We start from the raw sequence: 17,884 nt of genomic DNA on the forward strand, positions 1-17,884 counted from the left end.
GCCTTAACAATAGCACCATGTGTGTTTGTATATTGTATACACATGGTGTTCATCCTAATCACTAGGCTACCAAAACGCAACATTGGCACCTTTTTAATTGCAGAGGTCTAAGCTGGATCCTCTCTTCTGAAGATCATTGTTGGTGTCCCTACATCTGCAGCAGCCTCCCAACAGCATTTCATTGTGGATCTGTTCAGTTTCCCCATTATCATCCACACACACTGTCTGTGAGCCTATATTTTTTCCACCAAAGGATTTAAAGTAATCCTGACAGTTGCTGAGCTACAGGAGGTGTTTTCTCACTGAGGCCAATGGCTAAAAGCGCCACTGTGACTGATACTGACTGGCATCCTTTGTGTGTGTGTGTGTGTGTGTGTGTGTGTGTGTGTGTCTCAGTCAGTAAAGGATTTAGACAGTGGGTTTGCTGCAAAAGAGAGATTATCAAATTAATTGAGTTATCTAGGCGAAACAAAAGATATGACAGTCCTACATTAATTTTTTCCAGCCAGACCATTTTAAGCTCAGGTGATTCTGCTTTTGTACTGTGCACATTATCCACACTGTGTAGTCCACTGATTGTTGATGGCTCTGCATCATAATTATAACATGATTAAAATGGCCTCATCTTATATAACAGAACCAGGCCAAATCTGCCTCATGTGGAACTCCATATGAATGCCCCTGTGTCAATTAATAAAGGAAGTGTATTCATCCTAATCCCATACAGGCGGCGTAAGCACTCTCCAACATAAGGCTATTCCACATTATGTATGCATGCCAGCATACAATACGTTGGAAAAGCATGGGGAGGCTTGAGTGGTTACGTGGAGTTGATCGAGGTAGGGAAGTGGGAGGTAATCGGATTAAAGTGAATTTAGTTCAAATTGGGGCTTTTGACAGCAGGTTCTGCACTCTGGCACAAGTAGCCGTCAACAGTGGAACTCTTCATCACTCACTGGGAGTAAGAAAAGCAGCAGAGCAACAGCCAACATGCCAGCTGATCTGAACGGATATTGGAAAATGATTTCCAGCGATAACTTCGAGGAGTACTTGAAGGCTCTTGGTGAGTTTGTAGAAGGTCGCTAGTGGAGGACAGGCCTTGGGAAGGCAAAGGCTTGTGAGAAAACATATCGTCATTAGAGCTCCTTTAAATAATGAACATTAGAGCATGTGTAAATAGTCTTCTACTATTCATAAAAATCCTAATAATGTTACTGTTGTGGAGTGATTGCAGCGATCTAGAATATTGTTTCATGTCAAGTACAATAATGAGAGAAGTCCACATTTGTCGTGATACTTTTATTGTTAGGAATACCAGTTATTTTAAACATTTTATGTCAATCAAAAAATATAAGCTTGATGAAAACATGTCATACAAACACTGCTGCATCTAACTATTTTTAAATCTGTACATACACGCATATGTCTGAAACTTTCTTTGTATTAATTCTCCACCTTCCTCTGGGACTTGTTGCAGATGTAAATGTTGCCATCAGAAAAATCGCCACCTTGTTGAAGCCCGACAAGGACATCGTCCACGAGGGGGACCACATAATCATCAAGACCCTCAGCACCTTCAAAAACTACAACATGGACTTTCATGTGGGCAAAGAGTTTGAGGAGGATCTGTCTGGAGTGGATGACAGGAAATGCGTGGTGAGTATCCAGGGGGGATTTGAATGAATGTACACATGATGCGATACTGTTTCAAACTTTTGAGAATCCTGGTCAACCTTTCCAGTCTTCCATTTGTGCCAAAACTGTAAGTGTATGTCTAACTTTTCTCAGTGTGAGCCCTCCAGACTATAATGAGCATATAGTGTGGTGAGATTTTATACAAAATTTACCACTTACTTACAAAACTTTCCTCATACTTTTCGCACTCGTGTCAATAAATTGATGTAATGAAGAGCCGTGTCAGATACTGCAGGAAAAGAAGTGGGAGAGGCAGAGAAGTACGTCAAGACTCACATTCTTTTAATCAGATTGCTCCCTGATTACTAAATAGGATCAAAGATTATCTGTGGTCCCCCTTGAAAAAGCTTTTGTTGTATGTTGATAGGCTGATTATAGATAAGCTATAAACTGGAGGGTGCCTGAGAGAAAAGGGTCACGTGGTGACTGTATTTTGTCAGAATCATTATTTTTAATAGGATTGCCTCTCACTCAGCTTATGTGTTTAAATCTATATGTTCATGTATCTGCTTTGCTACATTTGAATAAATCATGCACTGGGGCATCATGTATTATAATCCCATTTCTCCCTGACCTGTGACCTCATGAAGACCACCATCACCTGGGAGGGAGACAAGCTGGTGTGTGTGCAGAAGGGAGAGATTGAAGGAAGAGGCTGGACCCACTGGGTGGACGGAGATGAGCTTCATCTGGTAAGAAAACATCAGCTCCTGCCATGAATATTAATGCATGCAATTTGGACATTTTAATCCAAATCCAAATTGCCTCTCAGCCCTGTATGTGTGCTGTATTTTTATGTGTGACTCATGAATTGGCCCACTAGCTCTGGCAGCAGTAACATTATACTGTGTGAGGTGCATGTGTATGCAACTATTTTACTGCCAAGTAAACCATACTATTTCTGCATAAGGAACTTCCTCTAAAGGTAAAAAAACAAAAATATTATAAATATTGTGGTTCTCAAGTGTCTGGTCCTCAATTTACTTATCACCCTATGACACAGCAATAACAGCCACTGCATGTTATTATCTTGACTTTTCCAATCTAATTTCTGTTAGAAGAACTTCAATGACTTTTAGTTAAACATCTCCTCTGTGAAGTTCATAGTGTGACCTACTGTTGCCTGTAATGAAACCATTAGCATCTGAAAAGGCTTTAAAGTAATGACGAGCACATTGCCATTTTCATTAGTTCAGCATTATCAGATTTCCCTCTGTGTGATTACTGCTATCAAAGCTAAGCAAATATAATATGCCAAATTATTTGGTTAAAATTATGTCAACAGATGTTTTCAATCAGCAGCTATGAAATTCATTATTAGTTGGAAGTTTCCACCGCTGAAAGAGGGTTTGTATGTGAAGCAACAGTGGCCTCTGATGGAAGAAAATACTTTGCAAGGTGGATGCTCAAGGATATTCAACAAAACTGTACCTGACCTCTAGCGTGCCCTAGATTTTACAAAATATTGCTCAATCAATATCTCCATGCATCCTTTACTAATAATTGACCCATCCTCAGCCCCTCCCACCCATAGTTACTGTTGCTAAATCAGACACAGTTTTATCTGAGACTGTGGGCGAGGATTTAGGGGAGACAGTAGGGATAAGCTTCTGTCATCCTCCTGGTAATTCCCATTAGTCAAACTTACATTCTGAGTCTGTATGAATCTAAAAAATATAAGTTGTCTTTTGTTCTCTGCAGGAGCTGAGAGCTGCAGGAGTTGTTTGCAAGCAGCTCTTCAAGAAGACCTAAGCTGCCTTTTTTTGAACGAGGTGGTGTCCACTGCTGACATCGCTTACAGAGAGACGCCAGACACATCAGACGCCTCTGATTTACCATCCAATCTCGCTTTGGTCCATTCATACATCACTCCATATGTCTGTCTACCCAATGGTTTTATTGTTATGAATATTATTTTCTAGGAAACACTCATTTATATTCCATCAAGACTGTATATCATGTGACATCAACAAATGCAATACTGTATATCTGTCTCAGGGTGGGAGCTCTTTTGATTAACAAGTTTAGATGTATTGGACGCATGCATACTGCTGATGGCTGTTCTGATGGGTGAACCACATTGATAACGCAACGCGCTGAAATGACCTGTGGGAAGGTAAAGGCTGGCAGTTAAGACAAAGTGGGTTAATCCCATTTTAATTCTCTGAATGAGAATGCTGTGGGTGGAAAAAGATGAAAATCTGAGTGTGTTTGAGGCTTCAAATTACTACTACTGATGCTTTGTCTGCAGAATAGATATTAGATATGATGTGTGTATTTATCCCTCCCAGCTCCTTTGGGAATGTGCCATTGATAGTAAAATCAATCAATAAAATAAAGTGCTCAATAATGTAATTTGTCTTTTTCCTAGCGGTTAAACCTGCCATTTCATTTGGTAATCAGACTTATTGGAAATGGAAATGATTTGTTGGCAGTTCAGTCACACAACAGACAAAGCATTAAAATGGTTGGTTGCTGTTTACTGAAGTTTCACAGGCCAACAGATCATCTGTTTTAAGCTCCTTTTATCTGAAAATGCCTTTCCAGACATGCATGAAAAATCCAAGGGGCCTCTATTTGAGAATTTCCGTGAGTGAAGTGAAGCCTGCGGAGCTCCGACCAGACGTCTTGAGCCACGCTGTGCTCTGAATCAGCTAATCTGTCAGATCACTTTGTGCATTACTATTAAACCTACCAATTGGGCAGCCTCATTCTTTGCCACTGGTGCCACTGTTCAGCCTGCTGATCAGCCTCCTGCGGCGCCTACCTGCGGGCTCTGTTTATTTATGGTTCCCCAGGGGGTTGTTATTGATCTCTCCCTGCTCTTGCTCTGGCTGGTTCAGAGAAATTATAGTCTCAGGCAGGGGTTGAAACAGAGACTGGTGCCAGAGCAACATCTTCATTTGCATTTATTCTCAATAAAAACATTTCTACTAAGTGCAAGGGTGGTCTTCAGCTCAACTCTTATTTAGATCAGCAATCGACAGGCAAACAGCTCACTACAAGAGAGGATCTTGGCTCAACATTTTCCTTCACTTGGCCTTTTGACCTTCACTGTGTAGAATGATTTATGAGCAGAATTGACACATGGGAGACTGCTTTCACATTTATCTGCGAAAGGAGGAACACCTTGAATCTGAGTTTAAGACGTGTATGTAAGTGGATGATTTTGTAACGTCACAACTAATTTGCAAGGCAGTCATTGCTTTACTTATTGTTGTAAACAGAGAATGGACAGTGAAGAAGGATACATCTTTTGTCCAGTAGTAAAAGTTAAAAGCCGTAGTCCTGGTTGATTTGGCAACACCTGTGGTCACTGGTGGTAATGATAAGAAGATTTTTACAACACAAGTCCCTGAGTTTCTTCAGATAGGACCCGTTCATCGATCACTGGGAGCACAAGATGCCCTTTGAGCAGTTACATGCATAGTTTCTTTTCGATCTTTCGAAGCACTTTATTAGCACTTTATTTGAATCCAGTTTTGGAACGGCGGACTCCACCACTAACAATGTAAAGTACCATAAAGAAAGGTATATCTAATAAGTCTCAGCCTATTTAATAATTCAAGCAATATAAATGCTAAATAAAAATAAAAAATAAAAATTAAGACTTTTCAACAAAAAACAAAGTTTTCATAGATTCTGGATTTTTTTTTCAGAATAAGAAAAAGGGGAAGATAATTCTAATAATAATCTAATAATCTAATTTAACGTTTTGGAGGAAAGCCACACCATCGATTGTTATTCACAACAGACTTGATATATGTATAAATTAATTCCAAACTTAGTCACAAATGCTAGGTTTTTTAAACTCCAAACCCAGTTAAACTTTATTGACCTTCATGCTAAAAGTGTGTGTATTCTGAACAAATAAAGAGTACACACTGTTGGCAGATGTTGCAAAATAGTTTCTCCTGGCTGTACATTATACACTGACCATCATTGCAGCATTTGTGTGTCTGTGTGTGTGTGTGTGTGTGTGTGTGTGTGTGTGTGTGTGTGTGTGTGTGTGTGTGTGTGTGTGTGTGAGAGGGGGGAAACCTCCTCCAATGACTGTGTAAAGAAAAGGGTGAATCTTCCCCCTCCCTCTTAAAAAATGTGCCCCTGCCAATCCTCTTCAAGCTATAAACTCACTTATCAATAGTTCTCTGCCCTAATGCCCCTTGACTTATATATAAGCAGGAGGACACCCTGCACCTTTCCCCTCCATACAGTGTCTAAAGTCTACACACACACACACACACACACACAACAGCATCACCAGCTGCCACCATGCCTGTAAACTTCAGTGGGAAATGGATACTGGAAACCAATAACAAATTTGAGGAGTATTTGAAAGTGTTGAGTAAGAAACTTTTAATTTTTGTGGGTTTAATTTTGCTGAAGAGGTTATATGTTGAATTAGTGTTTCAAGGTGATGTTACAGATGTTAGAAAAGCTGCACAAGTAACTAACACACAATTTAAATATTTGTGTTAATATTGTGTTATTGTTCATCTGTACCTAATGGAAACATATTTTTGTCAGGTAATTATTTCACCACAGAGTACTGAGTATACAACAACTATGATACCAAATACTAAAATGATTCAGATTATTTATTTTTTTTAATATCTTCATGTAACATTATTCACGGACAATTTTCTAGCTTCAGTATAGTCTAAGACTAAACACAGAAGTGAGGGAAATCTCCACATTACTTATTCTATTCCTGTGAAAATATGCTTTATATATATATATATATATATATATATATATATATATATATATATATATATATATACTATAATCAAAACTATTCTAAAAAGATGGCATCATCGAGTCTCTCTATTCTGGCCCTAGATATCGACTTTGCTACCAGGAAAATTGCTATCTCCCTATCTCAGACCAAAGTGGTAGCTCAAGATGGAGACAAGTTTGACTTCAAAACGCTGAGCACCTTCAGGAATTATGAGCTTGCCTTCACTGTAGGGGTGGAGTTTGATGAGTGCACCAAGGGACTAGACAACAGAAACATCAAGGTGGGTTGATCTCTCATATATGGAGTCCTCGAAGTGGAAAGAGTCGATCTACATCTTAAACCGCTCATATTATCCCTGACATCTAATGACTTTGTTGCACAAAATTACTTGGCAATGGTGAATCTACCTGCTGGTATTTGAGCCATAATCAAGCCATCAGCAAAATATAGTAAAATGTTTTACTTTTTATAATTTAATGAATTATATAACTGGATGTAATGGGGGAAAACCAAGCAGTGTATTGTCATAAGCCAGTAAAATATATTAAACAGATCGTAATTTGGTGAGTTTTCATGACGGCAGTAACCTTCACGTTAGAAAAGTGAGCCTGGTAAAAGTAGTCATGTAAGAGGTGGAGGCAGGGACTTTTTGTGAGGAATTTACCTAACATGGTTAAAGTAAAATATAGTTTAAATGTCCATTGAATAATGAATATTGTTTTTTGTTGAATGAATGTACTATATGTGGTATCTTGTAGTGTCTGGTGACCTGGGAGGGGGACAAGCTGGTGTGCACTCAGAAAGGAGAGAAGGCCAACCGTGGCTGGAAACATTGGATCGAAGGAGACAAACTCTACCTGGTGGGTTGGCAGTATTTGTGGTGATAGTTGGATTTGTACTTAAATATTTGAATCAGAACATGGGTTTGATAAAAAATGAATGTGTTGGATTTGTGGGATGTATTGCACAGTAGAATGTGATTATTAAGGATGAGGACAGTTTTAACACTGTTATTGCTCTCATTTTTTATAATTACCCCTATTTCCTCCCACAGGAGCTGACGTGTGAAGATGTAGTTTGTGTTCAGGTGTTCAAGAGAAAAGAATAAAAGGCAAAAATATGTTTCTATTTTTACTTAATCGGTTAACAAGGTCTTTGTTTGCTCCAAAATAACATGTTTTCCCAAATGTATGAATAAAATGAATAAAGGTGAAGAGCTACAATTTGTTACATTGTTACACAACAGTTACACATTACATTGAATACGTCAGAGGGGTGTATTATAAAGTAATGCTAAAATTGCCATCTGCTGGGATAACATGGTAGTATCTTGGGGGGATCTAACACAAAAGGATCTAACCCTCAGACATTACAACTTTGAACTTTAAGTAGTGTGTAACTTTCTGTCTGAAAAAGTTGATATTACTGATGATCATGATTATAGAAGAATACTATTACTGATAAACAAACCTAATAAACAAACTCAATAAACAAACGTGATAATTGAAAGTGCCACATTTAATGATTGTGTTTATTCTAAAGTTAATTTCTAAAGTTTTCAATTAATGTCATGGTTTGTAAGGAAACTAGTTGGTAGATAGTTAAGTATAGTATTAGAATAATTCCCACCACTCTTTACTGGCTAGCATCAGTTTGATATACTCTTGAGGTAGATAGATGTTTTGTAAATAACTTTATGACAGACATTTTTAATCAGGCCAATTCTGCTTTGATACTGTGCAACTGGGTTTTAATATGGCCCAATAGTACAATAGTAATACAATAGTATGTTGTATTGTATTTTGTATTTTTGTATTTTTTTTTTACATTAATCTTCTTTAAAGAAAGCCTTCTTGTCACAATGACATCTTACTCATGATTAACAACACAACTTATGTTATGCTAAAAAAAAATCTTTCCTGAGGAAAACAATATGTGTTGGTATGTAACTACAATAAGAAAAAGTTTGGAGAAAAAGAAGAAAACGAGAGAAAAAACATATGCGAGGCCGGGTCAGGGCAGTCGCTTCCAGTGTACTAAATGTAATTCAATCAATTAGCTGATGATAAATGTGATGGTTATATTGCTCTATGATGAATGTGATGGTTCTATTGCTCAGTAAATCAGTAAAAGTAGAGCAAATTAGTCATCTGAAAATATCTTGGCATAATGGCGACGTCATACAGGGTCCGTGTACGTTTTGTTCATTTGTTTTTTCGTTCATTCGAATACGGAAATAACGAACCATACAGAAAGACAAACCGTGCAGGTTTGTTTCCGGTCACCGAGACCCGCGCTTCATGTCACGTCACCACTTTCAGAGCACAACTCACGCGAGACTGAAATCCAGGAAGTTCCACGTCAGTATCTAAGTAGCTGTGTTCACCAGTCGGAGCAGTTGGACACCGATTGCAACTGCTCACATCTCATTTAACTCATTTTATTGTGACAACACGGGGATAAAACATGGTAAGCGACCTTTACAACAGTCCCCAGCATGTTTTGTTTCCGTACAGGCTTCTTGTTTATGTTTATATGGACAGTGAAATTGTCAAATAAACATGCATTATTGTAAGTAGCTTAGCGGCTAACTAGCTTGAGTTAGCAGGATAACTTGTAGCTAACAACCTTTTATATTTTATACAACGGTTGTTTGTAAGCGTAATTTGTATGTGATTACACTTGTTTTGAGTCGGTGGTTGAATTCATTCGGATGGGATGTTTATGATTATTGAAATCATTGCAATATATGTGGCTTCATATTAACATGCTAACGGTCATTTAGCTACATGTCCTGTTATTGTCTTTACCAAATCATGAGCGAAATGACCATGTAATAAAGAAAAGACCCAGATGTTCTCTCTCTTTGCAGCCTCTGCGGCTGGACATCAAGCGGAGGCTGACGGCTCGGTCAGACCGAGTGAAGAGTGTGGACCTTCACCCAACCGAGTCATGGATGCTTGCCAGTCTGTACAACGGCAGTGTCTGTGTGTGGAACCACGAAACACAGGTGTGATCACTGTCGATGGGCCATCCTTACAAAGTTGCATTACGGAATACAGATTAACACTAAATATCCAAGCTTGAATAGTCAAAAACTAGGGATGATGTTGCAAACGGATTCAGCAATGTTCTTTGTTTCCAGACTCTCGTCAAGACCTTTGAAGTATGTGACCTCCCTGTCAGAGCCTCTAAGTTTGTGGCAAGGAAGAACTGGGTCATTACAGGAGCGGTGAGTTTCTTCCATTTTCCTGTTGGGTTCAGGACTCTGACCGTTGTCATCATAGCATTGCTTATATTTTTGTGCCTTCTATGTTAGTTGCTTGCTACAGTGACAAACTAATTTCCCCTTGGGGATAAATAAAGTATCTATCTATCTATCTATCTACAGCAGTTTAACAACTAATAGTATAAACCTGAGAGTATGAGTTTAAATGTGTTTAATGGGTGTGGTTTATGTGGTGTGTGCTGTAAACACTTGAGCAGTGGTTTCACATCAGTGTTTCACATCTGCTTTACATTTTTCTATTGTGTCCGACTTAAATAGCATATACCAAATGCTTATGTTGGAATGTATTTTACTCTTGTCTATTTTTATGTTTTCAGCTAATATTCCATTTATTTTTCTCCCTCTGCAGGATGACATGCAGATCCGAGTGTTCAACTACAACACCTTGGAGCGTGTCCACATGTTTGAGGCCCACTCTGACTACATCCGTTGCATCGCTGTCCATCCGACCCAGCCCTATATCCTCACCAGCAGTGGTAAGCTTGTAAACGTATCATATTATGATGATGGGTAGCATCCTCTTCTGTCATACTGATTTAAAAAAAACCTCAAAGGTCTCTTTATACCAGTGCCCTCAAATACATGTGTATTGAGTGCACACTCAGCATGAATGTGTTTCTGTGCAGATGACATGTTGATCAAGCTTTGGGACTGGGAGAAGAAGTGGTCATGCAGCCAGGTGTTTGAGGGCCACACTCACTATGTCATGCAGATTGTCATCAACCCCAAGGACAACAACCAGTTCGCCAGTGCCTCCCTGGACAGGACGATTAAAGTAGGGGCCGCTTGCTGATGTCTTTACTGCTGCTAATTTGATCTCGTCACCCTGATTCTTCTGCCTTACAGATTTTGAATTACAATAAATTAGGCTGATTCTTGCCTTTTATAAATTATTGACATATAAGTATTATATACTTATAATTAAAGGGCATTGATGTGTATTCATTGATTCTCTGCTGTGTCCTCTGGGTTGTTTCAGGTTTGGCAACTAGGGTCTTCGTCTCCAAATTTTACTTTGGAGGGTCATGAGAAAGGGGTCAATTGTATTGACTACTATAGCGGAGGAGACAAGCCCTACCTCATTTCAGGGGCTGATGACCGCCAAGTAAAGATCTGGGACTACCAGGTAAGAACACTTTTCATTCACAAGAAAGTGAAAGTAAGCCACAGAACACAAATCATGTAACTCATATACTCTTAATGAAAACACAGGCTAATTTACTTTTGTTACATAAAAAACAAGTATAACTTGCTGAAAGAGTTGATGGTTGTAAAATGTGTATTTTCATCATTGATCATCTCCATTCTTTCTGTAAGCATCCTTTAGCATTGTGTCTATATATATATATATATATATATATATATATATATATATATATATATACACACGTACATGTTTCATTTTCTTCCTCTGTGTGTTGTAGAACAAGACCTGTGTTCAGACTCTGGAGGGCCACGCCCAGAATGTCTCTTGTGTCAGCTTCCACCCCGAGCTGCCCATCATCATCACTGGATCAGAAGACGGTAAGCAGGAATCCCACTCATCCTCAACTCTGTACACAAACACCCCCACAATGCATCTCACCTCATGGCCTGTTTGATCATGAAACTTTACCTCCTCCCTCTGTAGGTACGGTGCGTATCTGGCACTCAAGCACTTACCGCCTGGAGAGTACCCTGAACTATGGCATGGAGAGAGTGTGGTGTGTGTGCGGCCTCAGAGGCTCCAACAATGTGGCGCTGGGCTACGATGAAGGCAGCATCATTATCAAGGTGAGCAGAAGAGAGTGATTCTTATAAATGTATTTTGATTGAAAAGAAACTCCTACTATATGCCCTTACATACGGTTAAACAGTAATATAAAAGGAAAATGTGTTGTGCAGGAATAAAGGTGGCTTACAAAGGAACTTGATCTGTAAAAGATATCAAGATTAATTATATTATGTATATAATCTAATATCTCTTTCAACGTCTGCTGTGTAGGTGGGTCGAGAGGAGCCAGCAATGTCTATGGATATGAACGGAAAAATCATCTGGGCTAAACACAGTGAGATACAGCAAGCCAACCTGAAGGCCATGGGTGACGCTGAGATCAAGGATGGAGAGAGGCTGCCATTGGCTGTCAAAGACATGGGAAGCTGTGAGATTTACCCACAAACCATTCAGCATAACCCTAATGGAAGGTACACTCAACCCGGACTCTTTGACTGGTTATGATTATTTTAGAAACGGGCAGACATAAGCACTGTTGTCCATCCCTGTGTTGCATATTGACAATAAATGATCCTTGAATATTTTTGTGCACCAGGTTTGTTGTGGTGTGCGGAGATGGAGAGTATATCATCTATACTGCCATGGCTTTGAGGAACAAGAGCTTTGGCTCAGCGCAGGAGTTTGCCTGGGCACATGACTCATCTGAGTAAGTATGTTGTTGGAAATAAGTGCAATACTTCCCTCATGTATACCTCTGTATCAGATAATTAACTGCTACATTCTTTTTTTATGTAACAGATATGCCATCAGAGAAAGCACCAGTATTGTGAAACTCTTCAAAAATTTCAAAGAAAAGAAATCTTTTAAACCTGACTTTGGAGCTGAAGGTAATGTGAACATTGTTACATTGTAAACTTATAGTTTTTGAAGTGGATAGTTCCCACGGTCTTCCTCACTGGATGTGATCCCATTCTTCCCTGCAGGGATCTACGGAGGTTTCTTGCTTGGGGTAAGATCAGTGAATGGCCTGGCATTTTATGACTGGGAGAACACCGAGCTGATCCGCCGCATTGAGATCCAGCCCAAACACGTAAGACTTACTTACTTTTAATTTTCAAGTTAGGTCCTAGTCTCATATAAATTGGTCTTTAACAGCACTCTATGTAAACACATTATTCAAGGCCTAGAAAGGCTGTTTTCCAGTCATTTTAGTAACTCTGTTTCTTTATCATTCTCTCTTCACCTTTTTTTTCATAATCAACCCAGATCTTCTGGTCGGATTCTGGTGAACTGGTCTGCATCGCTACAGAAGAGTCCTTTTTCATTCTGCGTTATATGTCAGAAAAAGTAGCTGCTTCTCAAGAGAACAATGAAGGAGTGACAGAGGATGGTATTGAAGATGCCTTCGAGGTGGGTGCTTTTAACTTTTAATGATTTAAAAATACTCCCAAGTCCTAATTAATATTGATTGATTGTAGAGTTCGATTCCATGGCATGGCTTCAACTCAAAGCTTTATATTTAGAATAAAGGAGCGTTTTCTTTACAATAAAATATACCTTAAGTTACATTCACCACCTTCTTGTGTGAATTTTTATTTTTATTTTTTATGTCCAGGTCCAGGGAGAAATTCAGGAGATTGTGAAAACTGGGCTTTGGGTAGGAGACTGCTTCATCTACACCAGCTCTGTGAACAGACTCAACTACTATGTAGGAGGAGAGATCGTCACTATTGCTCACCTTGACAGGTACAAATAAAGATGGTTTATCTTGAATTTAAGTAGGTTAGGGATGGCTGAATAAAATGTAATGCCTGTCTGTGTGTATCTCTCACTCAACTTGTAAACTTTATGCTTACAAGAATATTAAAGGAAATTAATCACAGTTGCATAAATGTCTAGAAAGATAACATTTAAGCTATAAAAGTGTATTTTATTTCTGTGAAGGATGCTGAATCTTTTGTGCCGACCGCGTTCTCTCCCTGCAGAACCATGTACCTGCTCGGTTACATACCAAAAGACGACCGTCTGTACCTTGGAGACAAGGAGCTCAACATTGTTAGCTACTCCCTGCTGGTCTCCGTCCTGGAGTACCAGACTGCCGTGATGAGGAGGGACTTTGGAATGGCTGACAAAGTGCTTCCCACAATTCCTAAAGAGCAGCGAACCAGAGTCGCCCATTTCCTGGAGAAACAGGTAAGGAAATACGTTAGCAGTTAATTTCCTTTATTTATTTAATTCAAGTCAGTTAATTTGCAATCCATTTTCTTAATAGCAGTCAGTTTTAGTAACAGAAAGATTCAGTATTTTTTGTCCCCAACTTGATAAGAGGTCATGCATGGGGCACCATCAGTGATCCCGGATGATTTTTAATTGATAAAGGATTAAGGTTTTTTTGTACAGTCTGTGCTTGTAAGCTGATGCTTATGGGCTTTGTTTCTTTGTCTCTTCAGGGCTTCAAGCAGCAGGCCCTGGCTGTGTCCACAGACCCAGAACACAGGTTTGAGCTGGCGTTGCAGTTGGGAGAGTTGAAGATCGCCTACCAGCTGGCTGTGGAGGCAGAGGTAGGAGCATAGTAATGAAACTGAGGCAAAGTCTATCAGCATATCACTAAGGCGAGCGCCTTTTTAAAAACATCAGCAGACAATTCACAATGGCTCACAAGAGTTTAACTATTGTTGTCATTTCAGACCATTACTGGTCAAGTTCTGTGTCCAGTACATTTCTAATGTGTCATTTTAACCCCTGTAGTCAGAGCAGAAGTGGAAGCAGTTGGCGGAGCTGGCTATCAGTAAGTGCCAATTCGGCCTGGCCCAGGAGTGCCTGCACCACGCTCAGGATTACGGTGGTCTGCTCCTCCTCGCAACAGCCTCTGGTAACGCTACAATGGTGGGCAAGTTGGCTGAGGGGGCAGAGAAAGACGGCAAGAACAATGTGGCCTTCATGACCTACTTCCTGCAGGGGAAGTGAGTACCAGATGAATTTGACATTGGGGGACAAATTATGGAATAGATATGAATTGATCATATCGACCATGCGGTAACTGTTTTACATATCGTCTTTTCTCCAGTCTGGATCAGTGTTTGGAGCTTCTGATCAGAACAAACCGACTGCCTGAAGCTGCCTTCTTGGCTCGCACCTACCTGCCCAGTCAGGTGTCCCGTGTGGTCAAATTATGGAGGGAGAACCTGGCTAAGGTCAACACGAAGGTCAGTTCTGTTATCAGGATTATCGTTTATTTGAAAAATATTGACACAGCAAAGAACTTTAAAACTAAGATCAAGAAAACAATTGGCACCAATCGAGGTGGGTAAAAATGTAATTTACATTAACAGGATTTTAGACTCTTAAGAGACGAGTAAAAAAGAATATGAGTTTGAATATCTGGATATTTCCTCTTGACCATGACCCATTGTACTGGCTCATCATTACAGGCGGCCGAGTCTCTAGCAGACCCCACCGAGTATGAGAATCTGTTCCCCGGGCTGAAAGAAGCCTTTGCAGCTGAGCATTACCTCCGAGAGTCTTGCTTGGGCACCTCTAGGCCTGCCAAAGAATATCCTCTCGTCACGGTGAGTTGCACAAGTTTTACATTGACAAATGAGGTGTTGTGGGTCGAAAATATTTCCATAGTTTTATCTCAATCCTATCTTCTATATTTAAAAAATTTCAGCTCAACGAAGACAGGAATATTCTTGAAGAGGCTCAGGGATACGAGCCCAAAGGAACCTTCATTCCTGCTATCGCCAAGGTTTGTCTGCAGTGTCCAACATTTTCTTTTGAGCTAACTTTTATCTAATAGTTATCAGTCAAAATAAGATATTGCAAAAAGTTCAATAAAAGCGAGAGAAACCAATGGCTGGTAATATTAAAACCTCCAATCAAACTTTATTTGACTCACTTTTTCCAGCAGACACAGGACAGTGAGGAGTCAGTGGCAGCGGCTCCAGTCGCTGCAGCAGTAGCAGCTTCACAGCCTGAACCTGCTGCTCCTACAGCAGTGGATGATGAAGAAGAAGAAGAAGAGGAGGAGGAAATCCCAGAGTTCTCACAGTCACAAAAAGAGGTTTGACTTGTATTTCTTCTATTTTTATCTTTTGATTATAGTATTTGTTTCTCACAATTAAAATATATATATATAAAATGAGATTCTTATTGATCCTACAATGGTTACTGCTACCCTCGTGTTGTCTTGGGGTCAAAATGTAAAAATAAATGTCTTCTAAGAAATACAGTACAAAGTGTTTTACATAAAATGTAAGAAAAAAAAACGGATTTATGGATAAAATATGAATCAATAAATAGAACCTTTTAAGAGAAAAATAATTCAGATTATAACAAATGATCCTTTGTGTGTGTCTTTATGTAGACTCTGGATGAGCTGGAAGTGGACCTGGACAACATGGAGCTTGATGACATTGACACCACAGATGTTAACCTCGATGATGACTTTCTAGATGACTGAGACCTGGCACCACTCTGTTCCCCAGCACTCTTCAGACCTTATTTAAAAAACAAAAAGAAAGAGACCAAACTCCCTTTCCCCTTTTTTGTATTTGTACGTAAACATATTATATTGTCATGTCCGCCTACTACAGTGGCAGGATTTAATTACATTATGAAGATGATATCAGTAATGTTTTATTCTCAGAAGAGGAGTAGACGCATGTCTATTTCCGAATATCCATTTTGTACACCATTTGATTGTTTAAGGAAACTTTCACTAACTGTCCATTGAGTGATTATAGTATATTTACCCTTTGCTTTGTGTTGTCTGTAATGGAAAATCAAAATTCATTGAGTCCAATAAACTTCAGTTGCTGTACATATTTACGTTTGACTTGAGTGTTCCGTACTAGTTGTAAAAACACGGTGATACTACACACTCATAGTTTCAATGTGTAGCCCAAGGACAGATCCTTTGATTAATGGGGATTGAATGTTGCATCTTCCAGTTAACTCAATATTAACGTTTCTAGCCCTCCATCTAATGTTACTAATTGGGGGTGAACCATTTTTTTGTCAGCTTGTGTATTTGTTTTTGCACAAATACCAAAATGAGCTATATTTGTCTGCCCTTACAGTTGCATTAAAACGGAGAAAAGACGAGTTAGCCTTCGTCAGTCTGGATATACCTTGAGAGATCTGAGAAGAGGTCATGAGATAATAATTGGACCAACTGTATGCGTCTTGGGTATGTTACTGTGCCTCCCAAAATTCCCAGTGACATTTCCGTTTTGCTATTCAGTGACATATAAAATCTAAGTATTGATAAACTACTGAGGACACCCAACTCAAATCCAACATGAAATAGATTTTCTCCCCTGCAGATATTTTGAGCCCTTTCCGTAAGTCAGCATTAGATGTGGACTTTGCAATGAATTGTGGGTAATTCCCTTGGGCAATGTGCTGTTGAACACCGTGTAACCAGTAGAAGCATGACTTAAAGAAAAGGTCAACAAAGAGGATGACACATGGGTCTTCACCTGGCAAATTACATGGACTCAGAAACATTAAGGATTAAAGATAGAACATGAAGTCATAGGATAATTATTTATTTATTCATCAAATATTTAATTTTGTCATTTAAGATGTTTTGACAAAAACGAGTAAATAGAATATTTGAAATGACCTCATCTTGTGAGCAAAGTGCCTGGAAGACATTCAAATCTGGGAGTAAAAAGTCTAAAATGTATGCCCCCAATTGTTCATCATATCTTTTGATGATGCCATGGTAACGTGATATGTTGCAGCAAAGTGCTGTCCCAATTGTGTTTACACTATTTACATTACAGTCTCTCACTCTGAACTACTTCACAGGTGACGTCAGTAAGTCCCTGAGGGTTCAGGGCCTTAGTGACATTGGGATTGAGCTAAGAAATGCTAATGATAAGGAAAGGTGCTTCAATGCTTCCTTTCTTAGCTTCTTTAGCATAGGATTCAGTGGCCCATCCATTACCAAATGAAAGAAGATAATGCCGCCCCGGAATTCCTTGCAGCAGCAACATTTAAAGTGACGTATCATTCGGCCGTCCATGAAAACAAACCATATGCCTATCTTGCACAGGTTAAACAATTATTTTCATAGTCATAAATTAATGGGATTCATGTTGATGAATATGAATAGACAGTGACAACCATTTTGTTTGGTTTTATATGTATTTATTTATTTTGAACATCTAACAAATAAGTCAAAAAACAAACAAGAATACAAAATAAAATGAACAGTAAATGTAGCAAGAAGCATCAGTAAAAAAAAAGCAAGCTAGGCCTATGATAAATTATTAAAAAAGCAAAAAAGAACCGAACCGTTGAATCTAGTATTACACAAAGGAAATATTGATATTGCACGGTGTCATTGATATTGCACATGAGTGAATTGTCATTTTCTACTCGAGGCAGTGTTGATTGTTAAGTGTGACAGCAGGAAGGAAGGAGCTCTGGTTTC

The 17,884-nt window shown here is 39.1% G+C and overlaps 3 protein-coding genes across 3 annotated transcripts; all 3 read left to right on the forward strand.

Moving 5' to 3' along the window:
• Positions 1–990: 990 nt before the first annotated feature.
• Positions 991–3,472, forward strand: rbp1.1 (retinol binding protein 1, cellular, tandem duplicate 1; the record flags this gene model as incomplete). Its single annotated transcript, XM_079217602.1, has 4 exons — positions 991–1,063; positions 1,478–1,656; positions 2,286–2,387; positions 3,397–3,472. 4 exons carry the CDS (start codon positions 991–993, stop codon positions 3,445–3,447), a joined length of 405 nt encoding a protein of 134 aa, XP_079073728.1. The 3' UTR covers positions 3,448–3,472.
• Positions 3,473–5,953: 2,481 nt separating this feature from the next.
• On the forward strand, positions 5,954–7,544 carry rbp2b (retinol binding protein 2b, cellular; the record flags this gene model as incomplete). Its single annotated transcript, XM_079217490.1, has 4 exons — positions 5,954–6,040; positions 6,538–6,716; positions 7,195–7,296; positions 7,491–7,544. The coding sequence occupies exons 1-4, from the start codon at positions 5,968–5,970 to the stop codon at positions 7,542–7,544; spliced, it is 408 nt and encodes a 135-aa protein (XP_079073616.1). The 5' UTR covers positions 5,954–5,967.
• A 1,296-nt stretch (positions 7,545–8,840) lies between these two features.
• copb2 (COPI coat complex subunit beta 2) lies at positions 8,841–16,259 on the forward strand. Its single transcript, XM_079221219.1, has 22 exons — positions 8,841–8,905; positions 9,309–9,446; positions 9,582–9,668; positions 10,075–10,201; positions 10,352–10,500; positions 10,705–10,851; positions 11,150–11,249; positions 11,356–11,498; positions 11,710–11,909; positions 12,035–12,145; positions 12,238–12,326; positions 12,423–12,529; positions 12,706–12,849; positions 13,055–13,185; positions 13,425–13,632; positions 13,890–14,000; positions 14,188–14,402; positions 14,507–14,645; positions 14,871–15,008; positions 15,110–15,187; positions 15,350–15,502; positions 15,806–16,259. Exons 1-22 carry the CDS (start codon positions 8,903–8,905, stop codon positions 15,899–15,901), a joined length of 2,814 nt encoding a protein of 937 aa, XP_079077345.1. The 5' UTR covers positions 8,841–8,902; the 3' UTR covers positions 15,902–16,259.
• Positions 16,260–17,884: the final 1,625 nt, after the last annotated feature.

The sequence above is a fragment of the Taurulus bubalis genome (genome assembly GCF_910589615.1).
Source record: "Taurulus bubalis genome assembly, chromosome: 1".
NCBI classification, from domain to species: Eukaryota; Metazoa; Chordata; class Actinopteri; order Perciformes; family Cottidae; genus Taurulus; species Taurulus bubalis.